Below are 16,597 nucleotides of genomic sequence, written 5' to 3' on the forward strand. Positions count from 1 at the left end.
CCATTATCTGGTTTGGGCCTCACAAAAGCCCAAGGAGAATGGAAAGGGGTAGTGGTGGGGGTAAGGTGGTTCATCATTCCCATTTTCCAGAAGGGAAAGACTTGTTTCTGAGGAAGACAATGACTTGCCACTGCTCTTATCGCTTCATGGAAGAGTGGAAAGAACAAAGGACTATCAGCCAGAAGACCCAGTTCTGGGAAAAGTGTTTCAGAATCTGTATAGCTCTATACATTTGGAACTTTTAAAAATTGTCATGATAGAGTCAGGCCTAGAACCTGAGTTTCCCATCCCCTAGGCCAAAATTCTTGAAGCTTTACTATACTGTTAATGGTGAAGGGAAGAGCAAATAAGGACCTAGAAAGAATTATCCCCCAAGAATAACTACACCTTACATGTAAACAGAACTTCACAGCTTCCTATATACAGTGACTTTTTATCACATATCAACCTCATGGCAACCTTGTGTGGGAAATGCAGCAGGAAATAGGAATCTAAAATTTTAACCACTCACATGCATACTTCTTATCCCTCTTCCCTGCTGTATTTTTTCTCCTTAGCATGTAAAACTAACATATTACTTATTTAATCATTTACTTATCATATAACTTCCTTTCTAGAATATATGTTCCCTGAGGACAGAATTTTTGTCTGTTTTGTTGACGATCCATTGCCTAGAACAGGGCCTGCTACATAACAGATGCTCAATAAATGGTACTGAATGGCTGAATGAAAATGCATGTATGCACATTGGGAGGAGGAAATGGAGGGAGGGAGAAAGGCCCCATTTGTGTGTGAATAAACTGATATCCAGAGAGTTACATAATTTTCTAGGAATGACTCCTGAAGCTTCTTGTTTCAGCCTGCCCCCTCACCCTATTGTTGGCATCTTACCTGGGCCAAAAGAAATATTTGCTACTAATGCCTCACCTTATTCAATGGCATCTTACCTGGGCCAAAAGAAATATTTGCTACTAATGCCTCTGTCCTCTCTGGGGCCAGCTTCAGGCTTGACGGCTATAGGTTGGCTGAGGTTCACCCATTCATCAGCTCACTCATCCACTCCACAAGCAGTAACAGAGTACCTGTTATGTCTACAAAAGCTTTCTGGCAGGCTTCATTGCCTTTACATACCCAAATGTATGCACCTCACAAACACTCAAAGGACTTCTCTGAATTTTCATCCTCTCTGCAATGTACAATGGTGAAAGAAGAAAGAGCAGAAGTCATTTGAGTGTTCTCAGCATACGGCCTGAGTGTCCCTCTCTTCCATGCCCTACATGCATTTTCCTCACTAAAGAACTATGCCACTCTAGCTCCCATCTTGTGTCCCCACATGTGTGCGCCTAACCTCAGCTGGTACACCCAAGACCCCTGATCACCAACCCTAGTCCCCATCATGGCCCCGTATCCAGTCTGACAAGATGAAAGAAACAATCATGAATGAGGAAAACTCGCCAAACTTCAGGAAAGGAACTGCTTGCAGAAAGGAGGTGGTTCCTAAAACAGCCACAGCAGATGATTTAAAACTTCAGATCTCCATAAAGAAGTTAGAGGTAAACAATATCTCTGGTATTGAAGAGGTGAGTATGTTTACAAACCAAGGAACAGTGATCCACTTTCATAACCCTGAAGTTCAGGCATGTCTAGCGGTGAACACTTTCACTATTACAGGTCATGCTGTGACAAAGCAGCTGACAGAAATGCTACCCAGCATCTTAAACCAGCTTGGTGCAGACAGTTTGACTAGTTTAAGGAGACTGGCTGAAGCTCTGCCTAAACAATCTGTGGATGGAAAAGCACCGCCTGCTACTGGAGAGGATGATGATGATGAAGTTCCAGATCTTGTGGAAAATTTTGATGAGGATTCCAAGAATGAGGCAAACTAAATTTAGTCAATTTCCAAAGAAGATAACACTTGAAAAAATTACTGGGAGCTGCTATTTTATGTTATGACTGCTTTTAAAAATTTTTTGTTTATGGATCTGATAAAATCTAGTTCTCTAATATTTTTAAGCCCAAGCTCCATGGACACTGCAGCCCTTTTCATTTTTTGCTTATAAACAATTCATTCCTTCTTTGCAGCTAATTAACATGAAGAAGCCTGGGAATAAAGTTTGAGACAAAGGTTAATAAACTTCTTTGCCTAGTTAAAAAAAAAAGAAGAAGAATTATGCCTACCTCATAAGATTATTGAGAAGATTGTATTAGATACACATGCAAAAACATTTAGAACAGTGCCTGGCACAAAATAAATGTTTGCTTGGTAAAGGCAAGCTATCTTTCTTAAGACATACTGCATTTATAACTCTATTCGTGGTATCCCTCACCTCTAGAATGAAGGAGGCTGGGCACTCTTCACTCCAGGCGAGTGAGAAGAGTAGCAACCAAATAACTACTATGGAGTTACACACCTGGTTTTCATTCTGGCTCTTTGGAGATAGCTGCATGGAGAAGATATTCCACCTCTTCCAGACTTAGTTTCCCTACCTTTAAAGTAGGGAGAGTGTTGTGAGGATTACATGAATTCATGCATGTCAAGGCACTTTTTCTTTTTTTCAATAGCTTTTGGAGTACAAGTAGTTTTTGGTTACATGGATAAATTATATAGTGGTGAAGTCAGATTTTAGTGCACAGCCACCCACGTAGTATACATTGTACCCAATATGTAGTTTTCTATTTCTCATCCTCCTCCAACCCTTCCCCTTTGGAGTCTCCAATATCTATTCTACCATGTTGTATGCCTTTGTGTACCCATAGCTTAATTCCCACTTATAAGTGAAAACATACAGTATTTGATTTTCTATTCCTGAGTTACTTTACTTATAATAACAGCCTTTAGCTCCATTCAACTTACTTCATAAAACACTATTTAGTCCTTTTTTATGGCTAAGTAGTATTCCATGGTATTTATACACCACATTTTCTTCATACATTCATTGATTGTTAGGCACTTAGGTTAATTCCATATCTTTGCAATTGTGAATTCTGCTGTGATAAACATACATATCTGGGCAACTTTTTGATATAATGACTTCTTTCCATCTGGGCAGATACCCACTAGTGAGATAGCTGGATGAAATGGGAAATCTACTTTTGGTTGAGAAATCTCTATACTGTTTTCCATAGAGGTTGTACTAATGTATATAATATGGGTTGGCTCTGTGTTCCCAGCCAAATTTTACCTTAAATTTTACCTTAAATATGGAGATAATTAAATCATGGGGGCAGTTTCCCCCATACAGTTCTTGTAATACTGAGTTCTCATGAGATCTGATGGTTTTTATAAACATTTGGCATTTCCCCTGCTGGTATATTTTTTCCTTGCCTGCCACCATCCATGTTAAATGTAACTTGCTCCCCCTTGCCTTCCACCATAATTGTGAGACCTCCCTAGCCATGTCAAACTATAAATCCAAATAAATCTCTTTTGTAAATTGCCCAGTCTCAGGGAACTGGCAGAGGGTGAAACACTTTGGAGGGCTCAGAAGAAGACAGGAAAATGTGAGAAAGTTTAAAATTTCCTCAAAACTTGTTACACAGCTTTGCCCAAAATGCTAACAGCAATATGAACAATAAAGTCCAGGCTGTGGTGGTCTCAGATAAAAATAAATAACTTGTAGGAAACTGACGCCAAGGTAACTCTTGTTATGTTTTAGCAAAGAGACTGGTGGCATTTTGCCCCTGCCCTAGAAATTTGTGAAACTTTGAACTTAAAAAAATTTAGGGTATCAGGTGAAAAAGTTTCTAAGCAGCAAAGCATTCAAGATGTGACCCAGGTGCTACTAAAGGCATTTAGTTTTACAAGGAAAGCAAAGCATAAAAGTTTGAAAACTTTGCAGACTAACCATGCAGTGAAAAATAAATCCCATCTTCTAAGGAAAAACTGAAGCAGGCTGCAGAAATTTGCATAAGTAACAAGAAGCTAAATGTTAATCCCAAAAACAATGGGGAAAATGTCTCCATGGCATGTCAAAGGTCTTCATGGGAAGCCCTCCCATCAAAGGCATGGAGGTTTAGGAGGAAAAAAATGGTTTCTTGGGCAAGGTCCAGGGTCCCTCTGCCTTATGCAGTCTAGGGACTTGGTGCCCTGTGTCCCATCCACTCTAGCCATAACTAAAAGAAGCCAAGGTACAGCTTGGGCTATTGCTTCAGAGGGTGTAAGGCCTGAAGATGGGGTGGGGGGATGCCATTAAAAAAACCTCCCGTAGGTCAGTGTGAAAGGAAAATGTGGGGTCAAACACCCACACAGAATTCCTACTGGGACACCACCTAATAGAGCTGTGAGAAGAGAGCCACTGTCCTCCAAACACCAAAATGGTAAATCCACTAACAGCTTGTATTTTGTGCCTAAAAAAGCTGCAAGCACTCAATGCCAGCCCACAAAGGCAGCTGTGAAGGAGGCTGTACCCTGCAAAGCCACGGGGATAGAGCTGCCCAAAACCATGAAACTCCACCTCTTACATCAACATAACCTGAATGTAAAATATAAAGTCAATGGAAATCATTTTAAAGCTTTAAAATTTAACTGCTCCACTGGATTTCAAACTTGCATGGGGCCTGTAGCCCCTCTGTTCTGGTCAATTTCTGTCATTTAGAATGTCTGTGTTTACTCAATACCTGTACCCCCACTTTATCTAGAAAGTAACTAATTTGCTTTTTGTTTTTTAGATGGAGTCTTGCTCAGTTGCCAGGCTGGAGCACAGTGGCACAATCTCGGCTCACTGCAACCTCTGCCTCCTGGGTTCAAGCGATTCTTCTGCCTCAGCCTCCCAAGTAGCTGGGACTACAGGTGCGTGCCAAACGCCCAGCTAATTTTTGTATTTTTAGTAGAGATGGGGTTTCACCATGTTGGCCAGGATGGTCTTGATCTCTTGACCTCGTGATCCGCCCGCCTTGGCCTCCCAAAGTGCTGGGATTACAGGTTTGAGCCACCGCGCCCGGCCCTAGCTTGCTTTTAATTTTACAAGCTCATAGGCAGAAGGGACTTGCCTTGCCTCAAATAAAACTTTAAACTGTAAACTACTGGGTTAATGCTAAAATAAGTTAAGACTTTGGGGGACTGTTGGAAAGGCAAAATTTGTTTCAAATGTAAAAACATCAAATTTGGGAGGGGACGGGGTGGAATAATATGGTTTGGCTCTGTGCCCCCACCCTAAATCTCACCTTAAATTGTAATAATCCCTACTTATCAAAGGTGGGGTCAGGTGGAGATAATTAAATCATGGGGGCAGTTTCCTCCATACCGTTCTCATAATAGTGAATGAGTTCTCACAAGTTCTCATGGATTTATAAGCATCTGGCATTTCCCCTGCCGGTACATTCTCTCTTTGCCTGCTGCCATCCATGTGCAACATAACTTGCTCCTCGTTGCCTTCTGCCATAATTGTGAGGCTTCCCCAGCTATGTGAAACTATAAGTCCAATTAAACCTCTTTCTTTTGCAAATTCCCCAGTCTCAGGTATGTCTTTATCAGCAGCGTGAAAACAAACTAATACAGTACATTTCCACCAGAAGTGTGTAAGTGTTCCCTTTTCACCACATCAATGCCAATATCTTTTGTTTGTAGACATTTTAATAATGGCTATTCTGGCTGAGTAAGATTGTATCTCATTGTGGTTTTAGTTTGCATTTCCCTGATAATTAGTAATGGTGAGCATTTTTTCATGTTTGTTGGCTATTTGTATATCTTGTGAAGATACTTTGAAAATATGAAATATCAAATGAATGTGAAGGATTATTAATACATTGAAATAGTAAAGGCTATCATTAATTGAGCCCTTGCTATAAAAGACACTGTACCAAGTGCTTTAAATGAATATTATTTTATCCTCAAAACAATAGTACCAATGACTGATTATTATCATTATTCCAGTTTCATAGAAAAGGCATGGAAGAGAGATCCAAGATGGCTGATGATTAGCAGCTCGGGCACGTACCTCCCAGTGAAAGTGCAAAGAACGAGAGGACGCCACACTTTCAGACGAATATTAGTTGCTCATGGACCAGGAGATTCCCAGTGGAGGAGCTCCACGGGTCGCCAGGGCGACTCTTGTGGCCGGCGTGGCGGTTTTGCTGGAGCCTTAGCACGCCAGTTCTTGGTGCAGAGTCCGGAGATTCCCGGGCAGAAAAGCACCATCAATCTTAACACCGCTGTTTTGGCCGGCTCAGTGGATTGCTCAGATTTCGGCGCAGGGAATCAACAAGTTGGACGTCAAAGACCCAGTTAGAAAGTCGGTAATTATAAAGACGACAGACGGACAAATATATAATGAAGGGAAGAAACCAGCGTAAAAAGGTAGAGAATATTCAAAATCAGAATGCCTCTCCCTCTACAGGGGATTGCAATTCCTCATCAGTAACGGAACAAGGCTTAATAGATTACACGTGTGTTCCAATAACAGAAGCAGGTTTCAAAACGTGGGTGATAAGAAACTTCTGTGAATTAAAATAACTTGTTCTAACCCAATGCAAAGAAACTAAGAACCTTGAAAAAAGGTTTGACGAAATGTTAACGAGAATGGACAATTTAGAGAAGAATATAAGTGAATTGATGGAGCTGAAAAACACAGCACGAGAACTTCGCGAAGCATGCACAAGTTTAAACAGTCGAATTGATCAAGCAGAAGGAAGGATATCAGAAGTCGAGGACCAGCTCAGTGAAATGAAACGAGAAGACAAGAATGCAGAAAAAAGGATGAAAAGGAATGAGCAAAGTCACCAGGAAATATGGGACTATGTGAAAAGACCTAATTTACATTTGATAGGTGTACCTGAATGTGATAAAGAGAATGAATCCAAGTTGGAAAATACTCATCAGGATATCATTCAGGAAAATTTTCCCAACCTGGCAAGGCAGGGTAATATTCAACTCCAGGTAATACAGAGAACACCACAAAGATATTCTTCAAGAAGACCAACCCCAAGGCACATAATCGCCAGATTTATTAGGGTTGAAATGAAGGAGAAAATACTAAGGGCAGCCAGAGAGAAAGGTCAGGTTACCCATAAAGGGAAACCTATCAGACTTACAGCAGATCTCTCAGCAGAAACCCTGCAAGCCAGAAAAGAGTGGGGACCAATATTTAACATCCTTAAAGAAAAGAACTTTCAACCCAGAATTTCCTATCCAGCCAAACTAAGCTTTATGAGCGAAGGAAAAATTAAATCTTTTGCGAACAAACAAGTACTTAGAGAGTTCACCACCACCAGGCCTGCTTTACAAGAGCTTCTGAAAGAAGCACTATACATATAAAGGAACAACCAATATCAGCCTTTCCAAAAATATATCAAAAAGCAAAGAACTTTAACACAATAAAAAATTTACATCAACTAATGGGCAAAACAGTCAGCTAGCATCAAACGCCGGTATTAAACTTATATATATTTTAATTGGATAAAAAGCCAAAACCCATCGGTATGCTGCATCCGGGCCCATCTTACATGCAACAATACACAAAGACTCAGAGAGAAGGAGGAAGATTTACCAATCAAACAGAGAGTAAAAATAAACTAATAAACAAAAAGCAGGAGATGCAATTCTCGCCTCTGATAAAGTAGACTTTAAAGCAACAAAGATCAAAAGAGGCGAGGAATGACATTACATAATGGCAAAAGGATCAATGCAACAAGAAGAGCTAACGATTCTATAGATCAACGAGATAGAAAATTAACAAGGATATTCAGAACTTGAACTCAGACCCGGAACAAGTAAACTTAATAAACATTTATAGAACTCTCCACTTCAAATACACAAAACATACATTACCACCTCACACCTATTCCAAAGGTGACTATATAATTGGAAGTAAATCACTCCTCAGTAATCGCATAGCATTTCATAGGTTTAAATTAAATATTGGTTGGCTGTTTGTTTTTTATCTTCTTCCCTTATTCTTTCCTGACTACATCATTAAGTATAATTATCAGTATAAAAGAGGTTTTCAATACCCATTACTAAATTGCATTCTAGCCTGGGCAAGAAAGCAATACTCCCATTCTCTCTCCCTCTTTTTTTTTCCTTCTCCCTCCTCCCCATTCTCTCTCTCTCTTTCTCTTCCTTTTTCCTCCTTCCTATTCTCTCTCTCTTTCTCTTTAAAAAAAAAAAAAAAAAGAAAAGGCATGATGGTTAATTTAATGTGTTGACTTAGCCGAGCCACAGTGCCCAGATAATTGGTCAATTATTCGAGATACTTATATCAAGGTATTTTTATAGATGAGGTTTACACGTAAATTGGTGGACTTTGAGAAAGGCAGAATGCCCTGCATAATGTAGGTGGGCCTCATCCAATCAGTTGAACTTTTTTTTTTTTGGAGACAAAGTCTCATTCCTTCATCCAGGCTGCAGTGCAGTGGCATGATCTCGACTCACTGCAACCTCTGCCTCAAGCGATTCAAGTGATTCTCATGCCTCAGATTCAAGTGATTCTCATGCCTCAGCCTCCTGAGTAGCTAGAATTACAAGTGTGAGCCACCAAGTCCTGCTAATTTTTGTATTTTTAGTAAATAGAGGGTTTCACCATGTAGGCCAGGCTGTGTCTTTAAGTCCTGACCTCAAGTGATCCACCTGCATCAGTCTCCCAAAGTGCTGGGATTACAGTCGTTAGTCACCATGCCCAGCCTGAAGATCTTAACAGAATTAAAGACTGACATTCCCTGAGCAAGAAGCAATTCTGCCAGCAGACTGCCTTTGGACTCTGACTGCAACTCTTCTCTGGGTCTCCGGCCTGCTGACCTGCCCTGGCAGATTTTAGACTTGCACCAACAAAACTGTGTGAACCACTTCCTTAAAATAAATCTCTCTTTCTCTATATATGTATGTATCCTATTGGTTCTATTTCTCTGGAGAACCCTCACTAATAAATAAGGAAATTGAAGCTTAAACAGGTTAAGTCACTTGCCCAAAATTACACAGCCGGTCAGTAGCAGAGCCAGAAACCTAGGGGTCATCTTTCTTGTTTCCTTTCTGTCCTCTATCTCTCTAAATTAATTCATCAGAAAGTCCCATTGATTTTATTTCCAAAATGGACATCAGTCTTCCCTCTCCTATCCAACTCCAATAGCTGCATGCATTTTTGCAGCAGCCACTCAATCCAGCTTATCATTTCCACTTTCACCGTCTCCTATCTATTCTCTATAGAGCCTGCAAAAGTCATTTTCTTGGATCACAAAGCAGACCCTATCATTCCATTTCTTCAAACACTTCCTATTGTATTTAAAATGAATAATACTTGCCATGTACCCAGTACCACCATGCACACTGTGAACATGTTAACTCACTTAATCCTCACAATAACAGTATGAATAGTGTCATTATTATCCTGTTTTCAGAGGGCATTCCTGAGGCACAGAAATAATAGGTAACATGCTCAAGGTCATATAGCTAAGAAGAGACACAGTCAGAATTTGAACCCAAGGACTATGGTTTCAGAGTCTGTGCATTGACCACTGAACCACACTGACTTTGAGTATAGCCAATCCATACTTTCCTTGGGCTTACAAGGTTCTTTGTGAGCTGGTTCTGCCTTACTCTCTACCTTCCTATCATGCCACTTGTCTCCCTCTCTCCCTGTGCCAGTCACACTAGCCTTCTTTCTTTCAAGTGCACCAAGTTGTTTCAACCTGAAGGCCTTTGCATATGCTGTTCCTGCTGCCTCCCCTTAACTTCCCATAAGCCGCATGGTCTCTTCCTTTTTTAAAAAATTGTAATCCAAATGTGTCAGGATCTTTCTCCAAGTCTCTACACAACTGACTCAGTTGAAATGTCACTTCCCTCGTGTGCTAGGCTGACCCTTTGACAGTGTATCTCCTCATGGCAATAGGATCTCTTGGAGATAGCTAAATGCATTTCTCTGCTGCCTAGTTTGCATTATCTAGCAGCTTAATCACTTGTAGAACTAGTCACGTTCTAACACACATACACACACATAAAACAAAATCAGCATCATATGAAAACTTTGCAAAGCAATGAGATCTTAAGAAGATGCTTTTCACATTATGTCACAGGGCTGTTTGGTGTTTTTCTCAGTCTTTTCTCTAGTGCAGAATCCAGGAAGCCTTGGGTTGGAGCAGGAGGGATTGTTCCCTGTGTATAAAATTCCTACTGGATTTCTTAGCACTCAGAGAAGAAAGTTAGGTATGATTTTCTGATGTATGAATTCAGAGAAGTGGGAAAGATCATCCTCTGCCCACCCAAGTATTTGTCTTCTCTGGCCTGTCAGGAATAATAATCACTCCCCACATTGATACACAGTAGCACGGTTCACACAGCACTTTCCCATCTATATCTACTCAATTATGTGATTCTCACAGCAGACTGGGAAGACAAGTGAGGGCTATGTGATACTTAATTTTAATGTATCAACTTGACTGAGCCACAGGTTGCCCAGATATTTGATCAAACATTACTCTGGGTGTGTCTGTGAGGACTTTTCTGGATGCAATTAACATTTGAATCAGTAGACAAAATAAAGAAGATTGACCTCCACAATGTGGGTGAGCCCCCATCCAATAAATTGAAGATATGAATAGAATAAAAAGATTGAGTAGAAGGGAATTCTTCCTGCCTGACTGCTTGAGCTGGGACATTGGTTTTTTTCTAGCCTTAAGACTTGGACTAAAACATCAGTTTTTCTTGTGTCTCAAGCCTGCTGGCTTTCCGACTGGAATTCACACCATAAGTTCTCCTGGTTCTCAGGCCTTCATACTGAGGCTATACCTGCACATTTGCTCTCCTGGGACTTGAGCTTGCAGAAGGCAGATCTTAGGACTTCTCAGCCTCCATAATCATAAGCAAATCTATCATAATATCTGTCTGTCTATCTATCTATCTATCATCTATCTATCTACCTACCTACCTACTTATCCACTCACCCATCCATCATATTGGTTTTATTTCTCTAAAGAACCTTTACTAATACAGGATATTACCCTCATTTAATTGACAAGGTCCTGAAGTTCAGAGGGTTTAGCAATTTGATCAAGGACACATAGTGACAGCTGCTGGTGGAGGCACGACTCAAACCCAGGTCCATCTGACTTGTAATCATACTTTATTCCCATGAAATTTCTACAAAAGACATTCATTTCAGTCAGAGTAATTGAGATCACCTATCATAATATCTGTGTAATTTGCCTCCAGTTGTGAAATGCAACCCCTCTCCTTTTCCCACCCACCCTGCCTGTGTCCTCTGTCACCAAAGGAATCCTCCACTACTTTGTTTCATCATATCATTATCCTTTCTACCAGGCAAAGCTTCTGAGCTCTTCTTGTTCTAGCCCAAGTCCACACTGCCAGAATTACAGGCTCCAGCCACACCAGAACACCAATGTGCTATTTCCAGAACTTACTATTTCTTTAATGTCTTGATTCATTATCTTATGTTGTACCCTCTGCTTGGAACATCTCATGCCTCACCTACCATGCCTACTCCCCACCCCAAGCAACTGTGCTATGTGAAAGGCTGTAAAAATGCAGTTTATATAACCACCCTAGAAGATAACATAGAAACACTATTCTGGACATAGGCCCTGGAAAAGCTTTCATGACAAAGACACCCAGAATAATTGCAACAAAAACAAAAATTGACATATGCGACTTAATTAAACTAAAGAGCTTCTGCACAGCAAAAGAAAGTATCAACAGAGTAAACAGACAATCTACAGAATGGGAGAAAATGTTTGCAAACTATATATCCCACAAAGGTCTAATATCCATAATCTCCAAGGAACTTAAATCAACAAGCAAAAAAAAAAAAACTCATTAAAAAATGGGCAAAGGATGTGAACAGACATATCTCAAAAGAAGACATATATGTGGCCAACAAGCATATGAAAAAAATTCAACATAATTAATCACTAGAGAAATTCAAATCAAAATGACAATGAGATACCATCTCACACTAGTCAGAATGCCTATTATTAAGAAGTCAAAAAATAACTTGCTGATGAGGTAGCAGAGAAAAGGCAACACTTATACACTGTTGGTGGGAATGTAAACTAGTTCAGTCTCTGTGGAGAGCAGTTTGGAGATTTCTCAAGTAACTTGAAACAAAGATACTATTTGACCTAGCAATCCCATTACTGGGTATATAGCCAAGGAATATAAATCATTCTACCATAAAGATATATGCACATGTACATGCATCACAGCACTATTCACAATAGCAAAGACATAAAACCAACCTAGATGTCCATTGCAGTGGATTGGATAAAGAAAATGTGGTACATATACACCATAGAATACTACACAGTCATGAAAAAGTGAGATCATGTCTTTTGCGGCAGCATGAATAGAGCTGGAGGTCATTATCCTAAGCGAATTAACACAGAAGCAGAAAACCAAGTACTGCATGTTCTCACTTACAAGTGGGAAATAAACACTAAGTACACATGGACACAAAAAGGGAACAACAGACACTGAGGCCTTCTTGAGGGTGAAGGAGGGTGAGGTTTGAAAAACTACCTATTGAGTAATATGCTTATTACCTGGATGAAGAAATCATCTATACATCAAACCCCATGATACACAATTTGCCCATATAACAAACCCACACATGCACTCCTTAAACCTGAAATGAAAATTGGAAGAAAAAAGAAAAAATAAAATAAAATAAAAAGTACACTTAAATACTGTGTCTTGGAAGCCCCACTCAATACCCTGAACCCTTCACCTACCACGTTCTTGCTCCCCTATTTCCTTACATTATCTTTATACATTTCTATAGCATTTGGTCCAGGCTGTCTTTATTTCCCCCCTACTCAATCCTAAGCTCCTTGAAGACATAAAGCACATCTTCCATTGACTCTCCCATACCTCAGCCTAGTACAGTGCCTCAGATATCAGAGTTTCTGCCTAAACATCCATTTTCAGCATTGTTTATCATGTCTATTGACTGGAGACAACCCAATTCACCATCAACAGAGGACTAAAGTGCTTCTGCACAGCAAAAGAAACTAGGATCTTAAGAGTTATGACTATGTAGCCATAAAAAAGGAAGGCTCTCCATTGTACTAATATACAATAATCTCCAAGACATATTTTTAATTAAAAAATAGCTAAGTATAAAAATATAAGAATATGCTACTATCTATATGAAGAAAGTGTGTGTGTTTCTGTGTACTTAGGTATATGCTTATGAAGTCACAGAATATCTTAGTATAAACACCTAAGGGACTGATATCTGCTGGGGAAAAGGACAAGGTAACAGAACCAGGGAAAGAATGGAGACGTATTTTTTACCATATTACCTTCCATAATCATTGAGTTTTATACTCTACACATGTATTAACTATTCAGGGTAACTACACAATTTTTACCATGTATCTATTATAGGGGAGAGTGAATAAATATATAATTTTTGTCATGAATCTATTACATGGGAGAAGAAACATATTGATTTCTTTAGTATTGACATAAATTTGCTTCTCAGATTAACTTGAAAGGACCCTGAGGAATGCAACACGATTAGTCAGTAATCCTGCTCAAATAAAGTTGTGTTTCTGAGCCAACTTGGATGGTCTCTAACTCTGAAGGAAATGTAAAAATAATAACAACAAATATTTATATGGCTTTTACTCTGTATCAGGCATTGTTCAAGGTGCTTTGCATGTATTCACTCATTTTATCCTTACAACTACCCTATGAAATAGGCATGCACTAATATCTTCCCACCTTTAAGATAAGGATACCGGTCAAGTGTGATGCCCAGGACCACACAAAAAATAAGTACCCAGAGCAAGTGTTTGATTGCAGGGGATCTGGGTCCATGGTCTGTGATCCTAACCATTACACTGATACTAACACTAAGGCAAAAGAGTAAAAGCTAGTGATACTGGGACAGTATCACCAGCACCCAGCAGTTTGTAAATAATCAATAAATTGGATAAAAGAGCAGATGGATAGATGGATGGATAGATGGAGGAACTGATGGGTGAATGAGAGGATGCGTGTATAGGAGAGTGGATCAGTGGGTGGATGAGAGGCACACAGAGGAAATGGGAGTAGGTGGGTTATGAATGGATAAGTGGGTTGTGCAAAGAGTAAGGCTTTTGCAAGTAAATAGATCTGAATTTGAAATCTTATATTGCCCTATATTTAACTGTGAAAAAGATGCCTAAGCTGTCTATTCCTGTTTCCAAGCTGGACTAGGCTATGAATTCTGGGAAGATAGAGACATTTTTCCGTTTTGTTCCCTGCCACATCTCCAATGGATAGAAGAGTACCTGATAGAGTGAATATCTGTTGCATAAACTTAAAACTAACAAATGAACACATGTAGACATTAAGGGGCTAATTTTATAGGGGCTAATGTGAAGATTGATTGGGATAACATTTAAGATAACTGGCACATACATAATAGGTGAGCTTCCCTTACCTTGGCCCTACTAAATTTACCTCACAGAAGAAGGCACACTCAACTGAGAATTTAGATCTGTGGATTCTTATTACAATTACTGAGTAGCTGCATGGACTTGGGTCAAGCACTCTCCTTTTCTGAACCTTGGTGTTCACAATATATAAAATTAGTAGTATTCAAACATTTTGTGTGGGGGCTAGAGGGAATGCAGGATGAGAAAAAAAAAATGCTTTTTTCCAAAATCTTAAGCAACAACCCAATGTATAAAGCAAAACCCCAGATGCTCTAGACTAGAGGTGAGAGATTCACATTCCTTCCTGCTCCTTTCTCCCCATCCCCAAGGCACTGCCATGGTAACCCTAGGACTCAGAGCCAGGATTCTGCAAATCTTTTTTGTAAAGAGCTAAATTCTAATTTTTTAAAGCATTTTGGGCCATATGGTCTCTGTAACAACTATTCAACTCTGCTTTTGTATCACAAAGGCAGCCATACACAATAAGGAAGTGAATGGGCATGGCTGTGTTCCAATGAAACCTTATTCATGGATGCTGAAATTTGAATTTCATTACAATTTCATCCACCTGTATGACCAAACACTATTCTTCTTTTGATATTTTCCTAACCATTTAAAAATGTAAAAATCATTCTTATCTTGTTGGCTAGATCTGGCCATAAAGCTATAGTTTGTTGACCCCTGGTTTAAGGAGTTGAGCTAGATTATCCCCAAGGTCATCCAACTTGGACATTATAGCTCAGGCAGTCCAGAAGCAACATAAGCACTGCAGAGAGTAAAGGCTGAAACAATAGCGCTACCATGTAAATTCTAGACAGTAGATAACAGAGTGGACTGGGTCTAGTTCTAGGTTAGAATTAAAAAAGAAGGAGGTTCAAGTTCTGCCCCTACCTCTCACTTTCCCAGGCTATACAGCATTTTTAAATGCTAGGTAGTTCATCTACCCTCAGAGGGGATGGGATGCCTCCCATCCCCTCTGAGCTCAATATCTGATCACCAACTGCCTACTAGATATCTACAATATAAGACTGTCCAAGCATCTGAAACTCACCAGGGCTGAGATTATACTACTGCACTAGTCACGTCCTTCCCCTAAATCTTCCAGAAACACTGCTCTATTTTGCATCCCCTAGCTCCATGAAGCATGTCATATATTAGCCCATTCTCCCACTGCTAATAAAGACATACCTGAGACTGGGAAATTTACAAAGGAAAGAGGTGTAATTGACTCACAGTAGTTCAGCATTAGCTGGAGAGGCCTCAGGAAACACAATCATGGCAGAAGGGGAAGCAAACACATCCTTCTTCACATGGAGGCAGCAAGGAGAAGCGTGGAGCAAAGAGGAGGAAAAGCCCCTTATAAAACCATCAGATCTTGTGAGAACTCACGCACTATCACAAGAACAGCCTGAGGATAACTGACCCCGTGATTCAATTAACTCACACCAAGTTCCTTCCATGACACATGGAGATAATGGGAACTAAAACTAAAAATGAGATTTGGGTGGGGACACAGCCAAACCACAGCATTTCACCCCGGTCCCTCCCAAATTTCATGTCCTCACATTTCAAAACACAATCATGCCCTTCCAAGAGTCCCCCAAAGCCTTAATTCACTCCAGCATTAACTCAAAAGTTCAAGTCCAAAGTCTCATCTGGGATAAGTCAAGTCCCTTCCGCCTATGAGCCTGGAAAATAAAAAGGAAGTTAGTTACTTCCTAGATATGATGAAATTATAGACACTAAGATGTCTAGATACAAAGGCACTGGGTAAATACACCTGTTCCAAATGGGATAAATTGGCCAAAATGAAGGATTTACGGGTCCCATGCAAATCTTAAAGCTCCAAAATAATCTCCTTTTACTCTGTGTCTCACATCAGGTCACTCTGAAACAAGAGGTGGACTCCCACAGCCTTGGACAACTATGCACCTCTGACTTTACAGGGTACAGACCCCTCCAGGCTGCCTTCATGACTGGCATGGAGTGTCTGTGACTTTCCCAGGCACACGGTGCATGCTGTCAAATGTGCCATTTTGGGGTCTGAAGGACAGTGGCCTTCTTCTTACAACTCCACTAGGCAGTGCCACAGTGGAGACTCTGTGTGGGAGCTCCAACTCCACATTTCCCTTCCACACTGCCTGAGGAGATGTTCTCCATGAGGGCTTCACCCCTGCCTCAAACTTATTCCTGGACATCCAGGCATTTCATACATCCTCTGAAATCTAGG

The 16,597-nt window shown here is 40.2% G+C and overlaps 2 protein-coding genes across 5 annotated transcripts in view; one reads left to right on the plus strand and one right to left on the minus strand.

Annotated features, from left to right (window-relative positions):
• ARHGEF9 (Cdc42 guanine nucleotide exchange factor 9) overlaps positions 1-16,597 on the minus strand; it is a 174,482-nt gene that overhangs the window by 151,359 nt on the left and 6,526 nt on the right. The window lies entirely within an intron of this gene.
• Positions 1,587-1,886, plus strand: LOC105722963 (transcription factor BTF3-like). Its single transcript, XM_064367749.1, has one exon. The coding sequence runs from the start codon at positions 1,587-1,589 to the stop codon at positions 1,884-1,886; it is 300 nt and encodes a 99-aa protein (XP_064223819.1).

Source organism: Aotus nancymaae, unplaced genomic scaffold (genome assembly GCF_030222135.1).
Source record: "Aotus nancymaae isolate 86718 unplaced genomic scaffold, 86718_ANA_hifiasm-v0.15.2.pri h1tg000073l, whole genome shotgun sequence".
Classification (NCBI taxonomy): domain Eukaryota; kingdom Metazoa; phylum Chordata; class Mammalia; order Primates; family Aotidae; genus Aotus; species Aotus nancymaae.